Source organism: Glycine max, chromosome 14, assembly GCF_000004515.6.
Source record: "Glycine max cultivar Williams 82 chromosome 14, Glycine_max_v4.0, whole genome shotgun sequence".
Taxonomy (NCBI): Eukaryota; Viridiplantae; Streptophyta; class Magnoliopsida; order Fabales; family Fabaceae; genus Glycine; species Glycine max.
Window position 1 is genome coordinate 2,113,074 of NC_038250.2, and position 18,140 is coordinate 2,131,213.

Genomic DNA, 18,140 nt, shown 5'->3' on the forward strand with positions numbered 1-18,140 from the left:
TAACGGATATACAAACACACTAAAACTTTAAAAACTTAAAATAAATCTCACAAGTTATTTCATATGTTTATATTCTTTTAGTAAGTCACACAAGAAATTATTCTTTTAATGTAAGGAATAAGGACAACTTATTTTTTAACAAAAAAGAAAGAAAAATTCTTACACGAGTTCTACATTTTCACCACTTTGCTAAAAATCATTAGGTATCAATAAGTTAAATACCTTAAACTAGATTGGTAAAACACTAAAAATATATCTCTAAAAAAACACGTTTATTTACCATTTCAAAAGGAAAATATTGTTAGAATGAACAAGATATAGATGAATTATCCATATACAAAATCACAATTATCGACTCTAATGGTGAAATTGTATAAAAACTGATTCTTAAGTCTAAGAATCTCATAAGGAACCCCCATTCAACATGCTTGGAAAATATATTGTCACTTGACATGGAAATTGAAGCAAAATATTCGTTTTTACTATCGCCACTCTCCAGCAGCGTGTGACTAAGCGAGGATATAATAAAGTCAAGGAAGTTAAGAAAGAAAATCAACAATCATGTAAGAAGGATAGGCCCCAAAGCATCTGTACAACACTAATACTCACACCACCCATACTGATTCTACCCTCTTTGCAAGGCTAGCTAGTGTATCATATCTTCAATGGCAACCATTCAATTAAAAACAAAAACAAAACAAAACAAAAGCTCACTCTGATCTGATTCTATCCTCAGATGAAACAAAATTTTCTTAAGGTCACAAAGTTGGAGATATTTCAATATGGTATAGATAAGTTACTATATATATAACGTGTGTATAACGGGAATTGTACTTGCAGGCTAAGTCATGGGGTTGTCAATCCTATTCTTCAACGTGGCTTTCAGAAATTCCCATCTTTTCAGCATCAGATGGACCAGAAATATCCTTCACGGTTTCAATTTCCATGCTGGCAGTGCCACTCTTTCTTTTCCTTCTATCCTGAAAGTGATTATTATCAATCAGTTGTCTAGCTTACGTTTTAGTGTTTTGTTGTCAACATATAATACTTCAATATTTTGTATATAAGCACCCAAAAACATGCATACAAAAGAGGACCATGCTCTTTATAATATAATGCATCAGAATGCTAAGTAGGTAGAATTGAACAGTATATTCCCACTAATATGTTATGATAAACACAAAACATTATGCTTTGTTTGGTTGTTTGTTTTTGAGCTATACTGAGATGCTAATTGAGTAAATAAAAATTGTGTAGGCTGAAGAATATCAAATTTTGGGTTTTAATATGGTGACTTTTGGTTGTAGTTCTTGAAAAAAAAATATTAGTTTTAGTTTTTATGTTAAAAGTTTTGAAAATAGTCTCTATCACCATTTATTGATTTATTGATGACGTAACATGCATCTAAATACTAAATATGTCATGTCACATGCCATCTTAGAGTGTTCATTAATGTGACCTTTATGCCACATTATGAGGACGGAAACCAACAATTATTATTTGTAGGAAACAGAAACATATTTTACGCCCAATTTTTTTTCCTGAGAGTTCATCCAATGTTTTGTTCTTTCTAGTTGGTGGTAGCCTGGTAGGTTAGCCAATACATGTACGAAGGAGAATAATGAGAAGAATGCACACAAGGTAAAAAAATATGCAAAATTGTGATAAAAGACTCAAGACTCAAGTTATTAACTAATCATTAGAACTTATGTATGAGAAGACAAGATATTGAAGGGAACCTCTCGAAGTGGATATTCGTCAGCTTCAAGCATCCTCACAACTTGACTCATTTTGGGCCTCTTGTCAGCATCAGGATCTATGCACCTAAGTGCAACCAAAAGAGTGCGCTTCAAAGCACGCAGTGGTGGTTTAACTTGAAGGCTTGAGTCCACTACTTCTTCAGCTCTCCGTGTCCCCACCATCGTTTTGAGCCATTCAACTAGATTAACCTGTCATAATGAAGATAAACAATATCTCATCAGCTATTTGAAAGGCAGTGATCACTTCTGGTGGAAAGCATGGTTAGAACTGGCAAGCAGGTAGAGTTCATAAAAATTAGCCACCTCATTAGCAGGACGCGCATAGTCTACAGGGTCCCTTCCAGTAACTGCTTCCAGCAAGAGGACACCAAAGCTGTAAATGTCACTCTTCTCATTTAACAAACCGCTGTTAGCATATTCTGGTGCCACATAACTGAAATCCAAAACAAAAGTGAGTTCCTAAGTGTACAAATCCTTTAAGTATAAAATAAGGAAAGAGATAATAAATTTTCTGTATACCCAAACGTTCCCATTACTCTAGTGGTTATGTGACTTTCGCCTGAATCCAAAAGTTTGGCCAAACCAAAATCAGAAACCTTTGCATTGAATTCATCATCAATCAATATGTTGCTAGACTTTATATCCCGGTGAATAACTTTTGGTTCTATTGCTTCATGTAAATAAGCAAGCCTGCCACCAATCACAGTACACTAAGGGGTTAATCAGGAGAACAAGGTCCATCATTGAATCTTTGACACGAACAGACGACTAAGCTACTCTAAGCTACTGGTAATGAAATTTGCAGAGGTTAATACTTGCTCATTTTATTGATCCTTCATGTATTTATAGGCTACTACACGAGTGCAAAGGCAGAAAGGATAATCCTTAGCCATTCACAAAACGACAAAAGCAGGTAAAAAGCATAACAGAATTGCTAATCCACTAGTAACAGAATTCCATTAATAGTTTCTCTAACTGATTTGCAGAGCAAGCAGCACTAAGACCTTCAAGCATAATCCTCAAGGTACGTGGGCCTCCCGAATGCCCTCTTGGGCCTGCTGTAGCTTCTTCCTATTAATCTTCCTTAAAAATAATTTTGTAACTAATTAAGAAGTAAAATATTTAAACTACAATAGGTCACATGTTCACTAAGACTATGTTTGAACTAATGGAGTGAAATGAAATGGAATCCATTCCATTCGATCCAAAACTGCTCCTTTTCTTCCCCCCAATTTGGGGGTACTGGGTGGAACCAGTTTTTCTAATTCAATTCCATTGCATCATAAAATATTAAAACAATGCAACGGTAAATTTATTTCATTCCATCACATTCCACCCATTGTTGGTAATCCAAATCCAAATATGGCCTAAGATAGTCAGTGGTCCCATGGGCAGAGAGCATATTGTTGTTTACACTAAAAACCTAATGGGCTTAAATATACTGCAAACTATATGAGAATATAAAGTCTATAACATATATCAATAAACATAAATAAACAGTTAATAACATTTATGATATATTTTGACACACACAAAACACTAATAGTAATAACATTAATTAAAGGAAACACATTTTTACAATCAAAATTCAGAGATGAGAGATTTATGATAATTATACCGAGTGATTTGGCACCAGATTATACAAAAGATTACCATGGTATATATTTTAAGTTGCACCCTGAACTTACGCTTTGGCAGTGCCAAGTATAACTTTCATGCGGGCCTCCCAGGTAAGTGTTCCATATTGATGCATGTCTCCATGTAACCATTGTTCTAAGTTACCATTGTTCACATATTCATACACAAGCAGCCTGAATATCAATCAGGAAGCACATTCATTATGACAGATAAAGAGACATAACACAGAGAAAAGCTTATGTCCAATTTCGGACTAAGTAGAATATGACTATCATAAACCCAAAGCTGGCACTATTATTGAGAATGAATGTGCAATATAATACAAAGTGTTAGTGGATACTAATGTAGGAAAACAAAGAATATTTTTTACCTGTGAACTCCTTCTACACAATATCCAAGAAGGCGTACAAGATGCTTATGTCTAACATGGCCTATAGCCTCCACTTCAACCCTGAATTCTTTCTCAGCTTGGCCCCTAGGAATTCAATGCAGAACTCAATTACATAACAAGATTAAAAAAGAAGTCATTGTTTATGTGTAGTGTCAGAAACTGGCAGAAGAAAAAAAATTAAAGGGTACACCATTGATAAATAAATATCCTTACAAGTTGTTAAGAAGCTTCTTCACTGCCACCTCGGTTCCATTAACCAGTCTGCCCCTGTAAACAATCCCATATCCACCCTCGCCAATGATGTTCTCGCTTGAGAAATGATTGGTTGCCATTTCCAGATCTCTAAGTGTAAACCAGTGGCCCCACCCAAGATGAGAAAATTCTGGCAAGCCAACTAAAGGAGAGGCAGTGGCCAGCCCTCCATGTGACAACGTAGATTGCTTCTTAACATTCCCAGAGCTTCCTTCTTCGGCGGACATTGAACTCAATCCTCTCTCATGATGATAAATTGAGCTGCACTGACTGATATTATCAGGATCACCAGATTTGCTATTTCCCAAATGAACTGATACATTATCTGAATTCTTGTCACTTGCCTTGTCATGAACAGGAATAACCACATTTTCTGGTTGAACATGAGAACTCTGCACCCCAACCTTGTCAACATCGATATCTTTTGAGAAATTTGGTATTTGGGATACAGAATACTTGTCCAGAGATCTCCTAGACTTTCTCCGAAACATCGCCCATATCGATAATATACACAAAATCAGCACTATAAATGCACCGACACCTATCCCAATCAAAACCCATCGTTTCAAACCCAAAAATGACGTCTTCTTTGACAATTCCATATTCAAAGAACTGTTGGATGACATAATTGGTTGCACCGAGTCAATCAATATCATCCCCACAAGTTCTTCAGCTGGTAGAACCAAGACATTCCCACTCAAGTACAGGATTCAAGTTAAGTACTCCTCTTACTCAAGACTTCGAAACACACATCTGAACATACTAATTTACAGCCAACATTTCAGTTCTTGCAACAATGCCATAAACAGCAACCAAAGCAAGAGTTTAACAAATCACTAATTGCATCTTAATCATGATTGAAGGTAATCTCAGACTACAAAATTTCCTGTAAGCTAAATTTGAAGATGAAAGACTCCCCTCTCAGGCTTTATTGGCAATGGCATACAATAAAACAGAATCCAACTAATACAAGAAGCAGCATACATAATTCAGCAGTTTCAAAACCAACACAATAAAAAAGGCATGCCGAATGGATTCACAGTTCATTGGGAAAGTAAAATAACCTGATGAATGTTGATAAGCACAACAATTTCTAATGAAAAAAAGAAACGAAACCAGGAAAGCATCACTTATGATCCAAGCAAACAAAAGAGAAAGTGAAATGTATATTATCCAAAAAGTGATTGAGAAAGACAAAGCATTTACCTTTGTGGTGATCCAAGGTAGCTAGACTCCTGAATCCTCTACCCAAAGAAGCAACAGGTTTCACGCCTCATTTTGAACCGACGAGAGACTTAATGTGCAAAGATTACCGGAGGATGAGCAACACACATACCCTACAGCAAAATCCAGATGCTGCAAAAGATGTAGTGGCACAACAGTAGGTAACAAGTGGGCCACACTTAAACAAAAAAATAAAATGTAAAAAATATTAATATAAGAGAAAATGGAAGGGAATGCCAGACAAAAATCTTATTTTGATGGGAAAAATAGAGAGGCAGAGAGAGAATGGTTGTATTTTACTAATTAGAGAAGAGAAAGAGTAAATGTGGTAAAAACGGTTGGTGGGTACTGTGTTGTGTCTGAGGGCAGGACCAGACCAAGCTGGAAAGGAAGCTTGGTTTGCAATGAAGGAAAGCAGAGACAGAGAGAGAGAGAGAAACAGTAAAGGGAAAGCAAATGTGAAATGAATAGTTATGTATGGTGTTTATGGATGGCTGGTAGAAAGAAAGAAAGAAAAAAAAAAAAAGGAAAATTGTAATGAGTAATGAATAAGGAAGAAAGGTAAAGTGAAGAGAGAGAAGAGAGAGAGAGAGTCAACCTCAATCCAACAGAGAAGCTGAGCACCAAATCTAGGCTTCCTCTGATGTCATGTCTGCTCACCAAACTATCCTATTTGTGTGAAAGGGAAAAATCTTATGCAAATCTTGAAACTTAGCACCATGCTACTATGCTTCCCTTCACATGCCATTCCAATTTGCTTTGGGTTTTGGATTTTGGACATCCCAAAATTAACTCTATGTTTTGAACGGATCATAGAAAACAAAGATGGAAAGAAAATCTTAAAATCAAAATAATAAAAAAAGAATCTTAGAAATTAATTTTTAAATTAAATAAAAATATCATTATTTAAAGAAAAATGTATTTTTAATACTGTATAAATTATTGAATGAATTATTCTATATGTATCACATCTAAAAAAAATTCCTAGTAGAGCTTGATATGTTCAATCCAAGACTAATTATTTCATATTGTTGAGAGAGAGGAAAAAAACTACAACATTTGAATATCTAGTAAGAAAGAATATTTTTTAAAAATTATGGGAAAAAACCAACAAATATAAACACAAATTGATGGTGGAGGGAAAAAAAGTGAAGTAATAAAATTGCATTATTTCTTAACCAACTCAAATTTAGTCAAGTAAGGTTAGGCGAAAATACATATATTAGGCGAAATATAACTTGCTGAAAGGTATGTTTTTTTGCCCTTAATAGATAATGGCATGCCTTGATGTTTAACTATGCCCTTAATAGATATAAAATTCGGGTGACTATAGTGAGAGGTAATTTTGTCAATACGTTTTGACTAAGCTTAATCTTCAGACCTTTCCCGAGAGAAAATCGTAAGCTCGAGTAAAAAATTGTGCATTTTCTGAGTATGGGTTTAGAGGGCCACAAAAAGCCACCAATAAAGGAGGAAATAGATACTTTGATTCGAAGCATAATTTTTTATTATAGATAATCCGGACAAAACCTTTTCACTTTTCCTCACCTTTTTAAAATAATTACTATTAGAATTACTATTTTTTATTATCTATTATTATATGAGCTTAAAATTACTATTGGCTCAAACTATTGTCAAGGTATTATTTTTTATCCACATTTAAAAGATATTATTTTATATATATGGTTCAACTCTTGCATTTTTTTCCCGGTGTACTCAACTCTTGCATATAGGGATTTAGTATTTCAATCATAACTTCATAGGGAACAACATTTTTATATTAATATAACAATATATAGTCAACAAATATAAAATATCCAAATGTATAAAGTAGCAATTTAATCAAATATTATTTGTAAAAAAAAAATCAAATATTATAATTTCACAAAGATAAAAGTAATTATTTCCCCTGTGATAGCGGGAATGATGAGGTTTTATAATTAACAATTCGAATTGAAAAGATATATTATTCAATTAGTTTAATATATAGTGGGCCAAACATGTAATATATCAATATATTGTTATAATTTGAATTCTAACAATACTATTATTTTTTTTGAAAGCAGCATTTGTGAATTTTCTAATACAGCGTGCATAGATGGTTCTTAATCGGATCAAAAAATAAATTACTTCAAGTGATATAAAAATTTAAATGTTTTTTTCTCAAATTTGTATTATTTTCTTTTTTCCTCCATATTAAAAATTATTTTATTTAATTCTCCAATTTTAAAAAATGTTTTTTTATCACTCTTAGCCGATGGTTTTAAACGCATTGTCGATGTGTCTAATCCATGTCAACAATATACACATTAATTAATAACAATTTTTTTAAAAAAATTAAGTATATTTTATCTCTTGATAACCGTTAAATATGAGCTATTTTTTATAATAAAAATATAATGGAAATATTTTTAAAAATATTTATTTAACATTTATTTTTTACTTAAATATTAAGAATTGATATTTTTCTTATTTATAACTTGCAAATATGAAAATGAGGTATAAAATTCAAAAAGATACAGGAAATATAAAAAATATTAATAAGAAATATTTTTGCCCAAAAGTCGAAGAAAAAAACACACATAGTTTCGGAGCACTCTAATACACACTTAAAGTCTAACATTTTTCTCTTAGGGAATTCTTTCTTCTCTCTCATCATTTTCTATTCCTATTTTTCATTCATTCTCTTGCATCAGTTTCCAAACCCCTTTTCACATGTAAGACCTCTCATGGCTACGAGAGACTAAACCCTTAGTTAGGGTGTGACAGGTCTAAAAAAATCAAAAGATGTATTGTATACTTTTGGCAGTTAGGTGCTCGATAGTCAGTTTTAGGGATTAGTCATTTGATAGAATGTAATTTCTAATAGAAGTAAAAGGAATGAATATCTTAATAAAATCATAGAGTGATTGCATTATGTTCATGCATCAAAGCAAACATCTAGAATTAGAATTTCATGTATTTTATCTATTGAATTTTTGCAAAAACATTTGTGAGATAAATATGTAAGATAGACTTGTCGTCGTGAGACATCATGACAAGTATTTTAATAGATGTGGATATAAAAAATTCACCTAATTGATAAAAAAATCTAAAATAATATATCTCAGACAAATAAGATATATTAGGTCTTAACATTCTCATGTAAACGAGTTAACATCTCTCACATTTACATCAAATTTCTATTTGATCTCCTAATTTATATATATATATATTTCACATTATCACATAAGGATTAGGGAGTGAACTCTAATTAGCAAAAATTCAGTTTATTAAGTAGGAAAGTCTCATCCCATAAATTTCATTGTTTTCTCAAACACACATAAGGCCGAGATAAATGCATAAAAAAGGGATAAACTTTAGCGGATGATGCTACTACCATGGGCGTGTTTTGTCTTATAATTCTTCGAGTGCTAATGAAATTGTTTTAGTGAAATTTAAGTATCTCAATTTCAGGATGATTATACAAATTCAATTTATTTATATTTTAGAAAAATTATATGTAACTTCTTGAAGGTCTATCAAGAAAAATATGTTGTAGCAAAGAGAAGCATGACCTAGTTACACTTTAGCCACATTCAATATATGCATTAGGTAACTCATGATTTACATCAATTCATTTTCCATTTTGACTGTGGTGGTAAATAAATTTAGGAAAAAGATTGGTGGAGAACACCAATCTTCTCGTTAACACCAGGAAAGAAAAAGAGAAAAAAGAGATATAAATATGAGTATATATAATAAGTGATATGATCCAATAAGAAAAATAAGATATAAAAAAATAATAGATATGGATAAAGTGTGTAATATATGAAAGTGACCACATATGTGAAGATATTCATACCACTCTCATAAATTTATTACTTAATATATAGTAGCACTTCAGATTCCTCCAGATTTGGAAAGTTGCTTCAAAGCATTAGCAATGTTTTCATGTGTTGTTTCAGTAATGGATGCAACAAGAGGGCTCTCATTTGGGACAATATCATCTCTTTGGTAGCTTCCTGGACCTCTTAGTAACTCTTCTGAACCCTTAGACACCACTCCCTTCATGATTATGGTCTTGTGAGTTCCAGAAATCATCTCCTCATAATCCGTGTCCCCGGTTTCTCCAAGGATGACGTACATGTTTGCAACGTTCAACCTCCAACGTACAAAGAGATACCTAGTTAACATATTTAAGCAAATAATTAACATTCAGTTTGTGATTAGGCCAACGTTTGAAAAATTGATTTCAAATTAAATTGATTCTAAATATAATTGATTAGTCGATCAATTTAAGTTTGGGTGCTTTTATTCTTAAAACAAAGTTAGTAATAAAATTTTGTATAAAATTTCGAAATAAGATTACTTTAACTAAAATCGTTTCTAGACATAGAATCATGTAGCGTTTGATTTGACATTCCTCGAGAGAAAACTCGCACAAAGAACATGCCCATGATATTTGGAAACTATCTATTTCAGCTTTTATGTTAAGTGTGTGTGAAATTGATGCAACTTTTAAACCAACTAGATCATAACATGCTATCAATTCTTTAACGCCAGATCGAACACGTGAACATTTACTCAAAATGCATGTTAATTGATACTATTTTAATGTGATTTTGGATGACTCAACGTGAAACCAATCATGCACTCAATATTACTTGCTTTATATTATGAGTTGATTGCAAATATAAATTAGAAGTTAAGGATGAAGTGGTAATTACCTGAGTGCCTGGGCTCTAGATGCAAGAAGAGGAATCACATGCATTCTAGATGACCCCCTGCAGTACATAGGATGACAACGTAGACCTCTCATCCTAAGCTTCTGCCTCAACTCATCAACTTTTTTTGCCTGAATTTTAATACACATGATTATCATTTATCTCTTAGTGCGCCCAGCTAGCCATTATGTAAATTAATATAATGGTAAATGTCATGTTGATTTATACCTTACTAAGATCCTTTATTTTGTATGAGATGCAATGTGCATTGCTGGATTTGAGATCTTCCTCAATGGGGCTGTTCTCATCACCATTCATAAGTTTCCAAATGGTTTTCTTAAGACCTTCACACCCCCAACGATAGTCAATATGTACCTCATAATCTGGATCAGGCAAAAGCTTTCCTTCTTCTGTATTGATGCCAGGGTAGTAAACTTGACTTCCACTACTGCAAATTAAAGCATCAAACTCATTCACTTGAACATTGCCTGATGTTAGGAACTCTACTGTTTCTATCACTGGCATAGCAGTTGATAAAGCAAACCCTGTAACTCTAGCAGTTTGAGGGTCTAGTTGCACAGCTTTAATTATCTTTTGCACCATCTCAATCATTTTCTTCTCCGGAGCTCCATTATTGTCATACAAATCAAGTGCTATAACAATCAACCTACGCCTTCTTCTCAATAGAGGATATTTGCTAGTGTTAGTGCTAGTGCTAGTGCTCGTTACATTGTCAAGCAGCATATTGATATTTCCACCACCATTACCATTTGAGCCAGAATCTGTCTTCCTTATCTTGCTTAGGATGCGTTTAACTTGGTCTTGCATATCTAGACCAGTGCCTCCACTTGCTGCAGCCAAGTCACCATCAATTGAGAGCCTAAGGGACATGTCGTGTTCGTCCTTGAGCGAATCGTTGAAAGACTCTTCTTCTTCAACAGCTTTATCATCCTCTGGATTGTTGGTTTGCCATTGTGGATGCCTCATCCTACAGGCAGCCACCCGGGTCAAGTAAGTGCGACAGTGTTCAGGCCATGAGAAAAGGTGTATGTTCTTCCAACCGTTCTTCCTGCACTCATGCCACATGTTTTTCTCTGACAACAACTTCACCAATGCATCGGCAATTGCTATGTCATCATGAGGGTCCACAAGCAAACCATTGTTCAGGGCCTAACATCACAATTCAAAAGGAGCTTTGATTTCCAACATAAATAAAACAAGAAAAAGCAAATATGGGATGTACAATTAATATCCAAATCACTATATACTGAATGTGAGTAACTCTCCTAGTGGGAATTCAAATCTTGGTTTACAAATTTTTTTCCAATGCTTTGGTGCCATCTGACAAATAAATTATGAACTTCCTAGCATGCATCATGCAACTGACTATCTAAACTTTTAATTCTTAAATTACCCGATGAATGTCCACAGGTCCCCCATTTTTAGTGGCCACCATTGGAAGTCCATGGGCAGCTGCCTGCATGAGTTTAAGCACATTCAATAATCACTTCAGCATCAAAATAAGAATAATATTACAAAAGTGGCTAGTTAGTTAAAAACCTGCCTCAATTAAAGTAAGGCCAAAGGGTTCCACTAAAGCCGGATTTATGAAAACACCCTGGGAGAAATTTCAAACTAGTTAGCTGGCCATCATTGTTATCACAAAAGAAGTTAGATCTCAAAATATACTATAACTTCAATAAATTTTATACCTTTGTTTTTGCAGCAAATCTGTATATCTCTGGAACATCAGATTGATTGTGATGTTTTGGGTATGCCACTTGCCCGTACAGGTCATACTTATCAATCAATTTCAACACTGTTGTGAGCACACTAGCATTGCCAGAGGACATTTCATCTATGTCATCCCTGTTTCCCATTATAAGCGTCTGTTTGAAAACATATTAGTCCTTTTTACAAGTTCTCAACCATAGTTCCCACCAAGTACTGAGCAGTTGAATTATGTCAACTTACAAGATTAGCTAATTCTCTTAAGGGGCGGCATTCTCCAAAGGCTTTTAACAAAGTGGTTATGTTCTTTTTCGGATCTGGCCTTGACAAGGCTAAGATCATAGGTTTATGAGGATTTGTGAAGAAACGCATCACCTGCACAAAGTTATCGGTTATAACTTGACAAGGCTAGTCATTGATTCTGGATAATTATAAAAGAACTAGGAAAGAAAACAATAAGCAAAATGAATCAAATTTCTTTCATAAGAAAACTTCTATAAAAAAGTGATCTTAACTTATAGGAGAAATTTAATTCATTTTACCTTCTTATTTTCTTCTCCTATAAGTATTTATGAAGAACTCAATGTAATTCAAGATATGTAGACATGTTAGTTACTCACTTCTAACCAGATTGTAGGTAGAGCCTTTGTTGAAGACCCATCAACACCACGAGTAAGCTGTGTGAGCTCCCCGTCAACTTCAGGGCCATCTTCTTGTGTCACAACATTGCTAAAGTCCATACCAGGCGGGATAACCTACATAACTTTGAACCATTAGTACTTCATACAACACGTTATCTTAAATTTGAGAATTTAAGACATGCTAAGGTGCATAAGAAAACACCAAATAAAGTAACTGATATAACCATCCTTTGAAAAAGTTGGTACATAGTTGTTTCCTTTTCCAAAGAAGTTTCACCAAGGTTTAAGAAATAAAAGACTTTCGAACATTGAGTCTGAGTGTGTGATCCTAGTTGCATTCTTACCGCCATCCTTGGCATGAATCGGCCATGACAATTGACACCACGTCTAACTCGAGCACGCAAAACTTTCTCAAGCTTGACATCAAACCCATCATAAAGTCCCCATTGCTCATCAATTTCTTGCCTTGTGCTAGTGATAACAAGTTCAGCAGCATCTAGGGAAAGCTCTTCTGCTTCTATTCTCCTCATTATCTTATATGTTGAATTGATATCCTCCTTCGATTGACGCCCTTGCTTAAGAAGCTGTTCTAGCTTGTTTCTTCCAAGTGAATGACCAGTGAGCACCATTGGCACATTCAAGGCACCTGAAAGAAGAGCAGCACTATCTCCAGCATCAGCATAATGTCCATGAATAACGTGTGGCCACACTGGTTTCCCCCCGCTAACTTGTTCACCCAATACTTTTGACATATTGAGAATGTGAGCTAAAGCCCCATCTACAAATTCTTGAATATGGGGCCAAAGAAGTTCTTTCTGTAGATATTTTTCACGTGGACCAAAGGGTATTCTTATGATGTATGCACCACTGCTCTCCCCAATGTTATCATCATCCTCATCTGTGCCTGCAGTTAGCATTTCTGTAGGTTCTCCGTAGCTCCAATCAATTTCAGGAGATGAGATTTGGCGTGTGAAGAGGTCTACTCTATACACTCCTGGCATTTTTGCTAGTGCACGAGCAAGTTCTACCACATATTTAATCTGGAAAAAATACATTGGTTGAAATTGAATCAATGAATTTGACCACCAATTTAGGCTATGTTTGATAAAAATTGGGAATATGTTTTTGGGAATTCCAATTCATATTCTTGAATTCCAAGACAAAAAATGAGAAGGAAGATTGATTGTTTTGAGAGTAAAAGTATTTTTAAGCTACTTCAACTGACAAATTATTAGATAATTTAGAACTATCACCTATCCATAGTTTTGACTAATCTATGTGACATGTACCCGAATTTTTTCATTTATGAAAAAGAATTAATAACAGCTCATTACTTGTCATATACGTAAAGATTAATAGGACCATGATCATCTCAGACCATCTAATAATTTATCTCACCAACTGGCATCAAAACACACACTAAATGGGAGGGTCACAGCTTATTCATGTAACAATGTCAAATACCTGTCCACCAGTATCAGAATCTCGACCAAGCTCCATGTTTTCTCCTCGAACCAAACCATGCAAACTGTCAAACGACAAGGGTCATAGTCAAACAATCAATATACCTTAGTAATACACAATCAAGAAATTTGGCTAAACACATTTATTGAATGCAAAATGATTGTGAGAAAGTGGAGAATTAATATACCTTACGAGGACAATGTAAAGCTTCTTTTCCTTTTTGTCATCAGACCATACTTCCAAGTTGGAAATCTGCCTCTGGAAATTTTTCTTTGATGTCTCAATTTGTATCATCTCCCCAACGCCATCTCCTTTTTCCCCTTCTGACAACTCTTCAGACAGATCCTCTGTTGCATCCCTGCGTCCTTGTTCTCTCTCCCATCTTCTGTTTGCAAATCTCTGCAGCTCCTCCCCTTCCAACTACAAGTAGTGCCCCATTAATTTCACTGACAATCACTCTGGTAAATAAATAAATAAATATATATATATATATACACACACACACACACATCCCCCAAATTCATCGAATGAAAAAGCAAATACAACAAAAACGAAAATTTACAATTTAAACCAAACAACATTTTGCTTGGCCACTCGAGATTCTATTGCATAGCATTCAACAAAATCAAACAAATAAACATTAAACAGGTATTAAAAAACTTACGTGCACATGTACATATATACTACTATCAATTCTACTTTGAAATCAAGTGTTATTGTCATGTTTAGTGTTATTTTTTTCTTCATTCCTAACAAGTATTCTTCTTCAGAACCAATCTTGTTTGAAGTATTGGCAGACACTAAATGTAAACAACTCTCCGGACAGGAGTTCGAACCTTAAGCAATTAGCACTAAATGAAATATGATTGTTACCTGTTTCTTCTTGCGGGCAAGATGCCAAATTCGCCAGCACATGTTCTCCAACCTTGAGCTGCGTTCCCTGGTGTTACGAGTGGCAACCACCTTGATCCATGTACGGTGAAGGTCAGACTCGTCAACACTAGACACCACTTCTTCCACAAAGTACTGTGTGGGATTAAAATGTCCACTTTCTGGTGGAGTCACTGCTTTTTGCATTTGCTCATCAACGGTGCCAGCCCCAGTTCCAGTGGATAGTATAGCCTCAAGGTACCCATTAATCCATTCATTGCCAGCCATTAGAATATATATATACAAAGTTTCTTTTGTGTTGTTATCTATATATATGTGTAACACTGGTGCAGTGCAGTGTTGTCTTCAAACACACCTAAAAACCTTAGTCAGAACGTGGAGAATTTCATGAATTTTACGTGGGAATTCATTGACATGGCCGTCCACGTGCCTATGCAATGAAGAGGCAGAGTATGCTATAGAATTAAGGTGCAAGAGATTATTTGGTTGTGTTGGAAAGAAGAGTATGACTGGGAATTTTATAAGACATGTTGAAGAGGAAAGAAAGAAGGAGAAGGAAATGGAGAAGAAGAGAACCTGACCACATGGTAGGCACGGAATGGTGGGCCCCGCATATTCTTCATTCGTTTGTTCTTATTTGTGTGTGTTGCCTTGTCTTGTGTGGTTCATGATATGCACTCATTAATATTATTCATTAAAGAACATCAATCACAAGATTAGTATGTTTTGATAAAGAGTGTGTTATTGCTGACTAGGATATTAATACTACTTCAATCTTGTTTTGTTTTGCGGAGGATTGGTTACTTGTTATTCTTGTAATAATTTTATTTCTTAAATAGCAAGGAAGTGTTCATTTTTTTTTTATTTCTCTAGGTCATATTATATTGTAAAAAAAATTGATGTGTAAACCACATTACTCCATGTATAAACCTGCCCTTCCTTTGAATTTTTTGCTTCATTGTAGTTTGCAATTTTTAAAATTTTCTTTTAAGATTAAACTATTTTTCTAAATTTTCAAAATTGTAATATTTGCCTTAAGCAAGTTCATAATATCTATGAATGTCCACTTTGTAGAGTAAATCTGATGCACGCATATTTCAAAATTGATAACGCGTACGTATCCATTTCATACTCGTGTGGACTGTCAATATATGTTATTATACGAGTGACCGTGTATCAAAACTTGGCTACATAATACTTTCCTCATAAGTTGTGCAATAAATAATGCAATAATGATAAAAATTCATACGAGTAACAAATTAAGAAAATATAAAGAAGAAAAAAAGAACAGATAAATTAATAAAATATTGGAAATGTATTATTACTATAATTACATTTAACTTAAATATTATAACATATATATATATATATATATATATATATATATATATATATATATATATTCCTTTTTTTTATAAAAAAAAACATCGTATTTACATATGATATTCATTTCTTGTACTCATATCCCATAGAGCATGATAACGCAATTAAAGGTTGGTCAATTATAAAGTTAGGTAATATGAATTGAGTGTGGGATTAAATTTCCACAATTCTTTTTCATTCTCTTTTTTTTTTATCGGCTTCTTTAACATTCTCTTATTTCGTCCCTCTTATAAGTTCTAGTATCAGCTTTTCCTTGAAAAAAAAAAAACTAAACACAAAACTACAGTCCTCAGCACTCACTAGCTAGCACCATTTTTTTTTTATATGATTCAGCATCTATCTTTTTCATTTCTCCATGCTATTGCTGATATGCAACTTATACAACTCCACTTGCTTCTTGCAAGATAAATTCAACTTGGTTATATTCAGTTTTTGACTCTCTACTTGAGGGACAGATCTGACGAAATATTTTAGTTTTAGAAATTAAATTAATTTAAATTCATTAATAATAAATATAGTTATGCACGATCATCTAATAATATTTTTTATGTTTTGTCAATGGAGTTTAATTATCTTAGTTTATTAAATTTAGTGTGTGAATTATTATAAATCTGTTGATATTTAATTTTTTTGATTTTTACGGATAAAAAATATATTTTATACTTTAATAAAATTGGCATCTTATGTATTTTCAAACTTATTAAATAAATAAATAAATTACCAAAAAAACTCATTAAATAAATGTGATGACGCATTGTAACTTAAAATTCATACTTTTGAACTGTTTTATATATTTAAAAACTTGCCTCCATTGTCTGACACACACCAAAGCCTATGATGTTTGAACAAAATGGTTAAAAATAAAGGTGTCGCCCATGTGTTTGATGCGAAAGTTTGTGGCAAGTGAGCCATCATCCCTAAAGTGGTAACCACCATCAACCAAACTTTATCTCTTCTCTTAACATATTTCCCTTCATTGTTTTTAATTTGAGCCTTTTACAAAATATGTCTTTCCGAAATAGCTAGTAATGCATTGAATTGATTGCACCAAATTTTAGTTTCGAGATTGATTTCATTGGCACGTCCTCTCCTTTAGCAATCAGACAAAGAAGGTAGCAATTTGGGTGAGAGTTGGCAAAAGCAGACAAACTAGTGTTTGTGGCACTTCGTCACACTTATCCTTTTGTTTTAGACTGATTCACTGAATCGATTCCAATTGATATATCAAAAAAGAAGCACGTTACTTGTTGTCTTGCTTCTTCTTTGTTATCTTTGGTAAATTTTAGGAACCCTTCACGAGTAGTCTAAAGATGTTAATAATCTTCAAATTAAAAAAATAAAAACATTATTAAAACTTATTGCATAAATATGTTAATAATCTTCAATTTTATTAATTTTAATAACAATTTTTCTCTTTTATTTTTTTTTAACTAGTGTTCTAATTAACATTCTCCTACACGTAACAATGAGAATTATGTGATAAATTTTGTATTCGTAAAATTTTAGAAAAGACCAAAAGCCAAATGAAAGGGTTCTCCGAGATGGCTCGATCTAGTTACTTGAGATTTTTATGGGCTAATTAAAAGATTGAAAATTTAAACCATCTTGAGACTTTTGTAAATCGTTAAAATATCCATACTCGTCGAAAATTCCATAGCACGTGCTCAATGCTCTGCGTATCATATACTACATAATACATTTTATTTTTTGTAAAAATTTCCATACATTAAAATAATTGATATTGTTTATTTCCACTATTTTATTTTCCTTCTTGTCATGGGGTTGGTACATCCTGTAAATACAAAAATTAGACAGCCCATATGTACCCAGAAACAAAAATATAGTCCATAACAGTGAGCCACTTATTAGGGCAGCCCATTCCTGTAAGTAAAGTTAGCAATTAGTGCTACAACAAATACCCAAACAAATTGATTACTTTACTGATGTTTAGTTGCTTAAGCAGCACGTAATTTGTAAGAGTACAGTAAGAAGAATTAATTATAATATTTTGCCAAATTGGTTACCATTTTTTTTAAGTACTTAAGCTCAATTAAATTTT

General features: G+C 33.5%; 2 protein-coding genes across 7 annotated transcripts; both read right to left on the bottom strand.

Moving 5' to 3' along the window:
- Window positions 1–539: 539 nt before the first annotated feature.
- LOC100798916 (probable receptor-like protein kinase At2g42960) lies at window positions 540–6,016 on the bottom strand. Of its 6 annotated transcripts, none has more exons than XM_041009202.1 (9): window positions 5,864–6,016; window positions 5,248–5,443; window positions 4,003–4,794; window positions 3,769–3,873; window positions 3,449–3,571; window positions 2,280–2,450; window positions 2,064–2,193; window positions 1,740–1,949; window positions 540–980 (listed from the first exon to the last, which is right to left on the bottom strand). In XM_041009202.1, the coding sequence occupies exons 3-9, from the start codon at window positions 4,695–4,697 to the stop codon at window positions 864–866; spliced, it is 1,551 nt and encodes a 516-aa protein (XP_040865136.1). In that variant the 5' UTR covers window positions 4,698–4,794; window positions 5,248–5,443; window positions 5,864–6,016; the 3' UTR covers window positions 540–863. The 6 variants fall into 6 exon arrangements, with proteins under 6 accessions (XP_040865136.1, XP_040865137.1, XP_006595757.1 ...); XM_041009203.1 differs by having other exon boundaries at window positions 5,248–5,397; window positions 5,864–6,015; XM_006595694.4 differs by having other exon boundaries at window positions 4,003–4,803; window positions 5,248–5,397; window positions 5,864–6,015.
- A 2,977-nt stretch (window positions 6,017–8,993) lies between these two features.
- LOC100806543 (probable sucrose-phosphate synthase 3) lies at window positions 8,994–15,346 on the bottom strand. Its single transcript, XM_003545099.5, has 12 exons — window positions 14,681–15,346; window positions 13,995–14,227; window positions 13,808–13,871; window positions 12,688–13,383; window positions 12,323–12,457; window positions 11,946–12,077; window positions 11,684–11,860; window positions 11,532–11,589; window positions 11,386–11,444; window positions 10,200–11,141; window positions 9,975–10,102; window positions 8,994–9,430 (listed from the first exon to the last, which is right to left on the bottom strand). Exons 1-12 carry the CDS (start codon window positions 14,963–14,965, stop codon window positions 9,148–9,150), a joined length of 3,192 nt encoding a protein of 1,063 aa, XP_003545147.1. The 5' UTR covers window positions 14,966–15,346; the 3' UTR covers window positions 8,994–9,147.
- Between the last annotated feature and the right edge of the window lie 2,794 nt (window positions 15,347–18,140).

Excerpts from the sequence above, each read along its gene's own strand:
- LOC100798916 (XM_041009202.1), bottom strand. The coding sequence starts at position 4,697 with ATGATATTGATTGACTCGGTGCAACCAATTATGTCATCCAACAGTTCT. Across the intron at positions 3,572-3,768 it reads TGTGTAGAAGGAGTTCACAG|GCTGCTTGTGTATGAATATG; the intron begins GTAAAAAATATT and ends ATTGATATTCAG. Across the intron at positions 981-1,739 it reads ACGAATATCCACTTCGAGAG|GATAGAAGGAAAAGAAAGAG; the intron begins GTTCCCTTCAAT and ends AATCACTTTCAG.
- LOC100806543 (XM_003545099.5), bottom strand. The coding sequence starts at position 14,965 with ATGGCTGGCAATGAATGGATTAATGGGTACCTTGAGGCTATACTATCC. Across the intron at positions 13,872-13,994 it reads CTTTACATTGTCCTCGTAAG|TTTGCATGGTTTGGTTCGAG; the intron begins GTATATTAATTC and ends GTCGTTTGACAG. Across the intron at positions 10,103-10,199 it reads AAATAAAGGATCTTAGTAAG|GCAAAAAAAGTTGATGAGTT; the intron begins GTATAAATCAAC and ends ATTAAAATTCAG.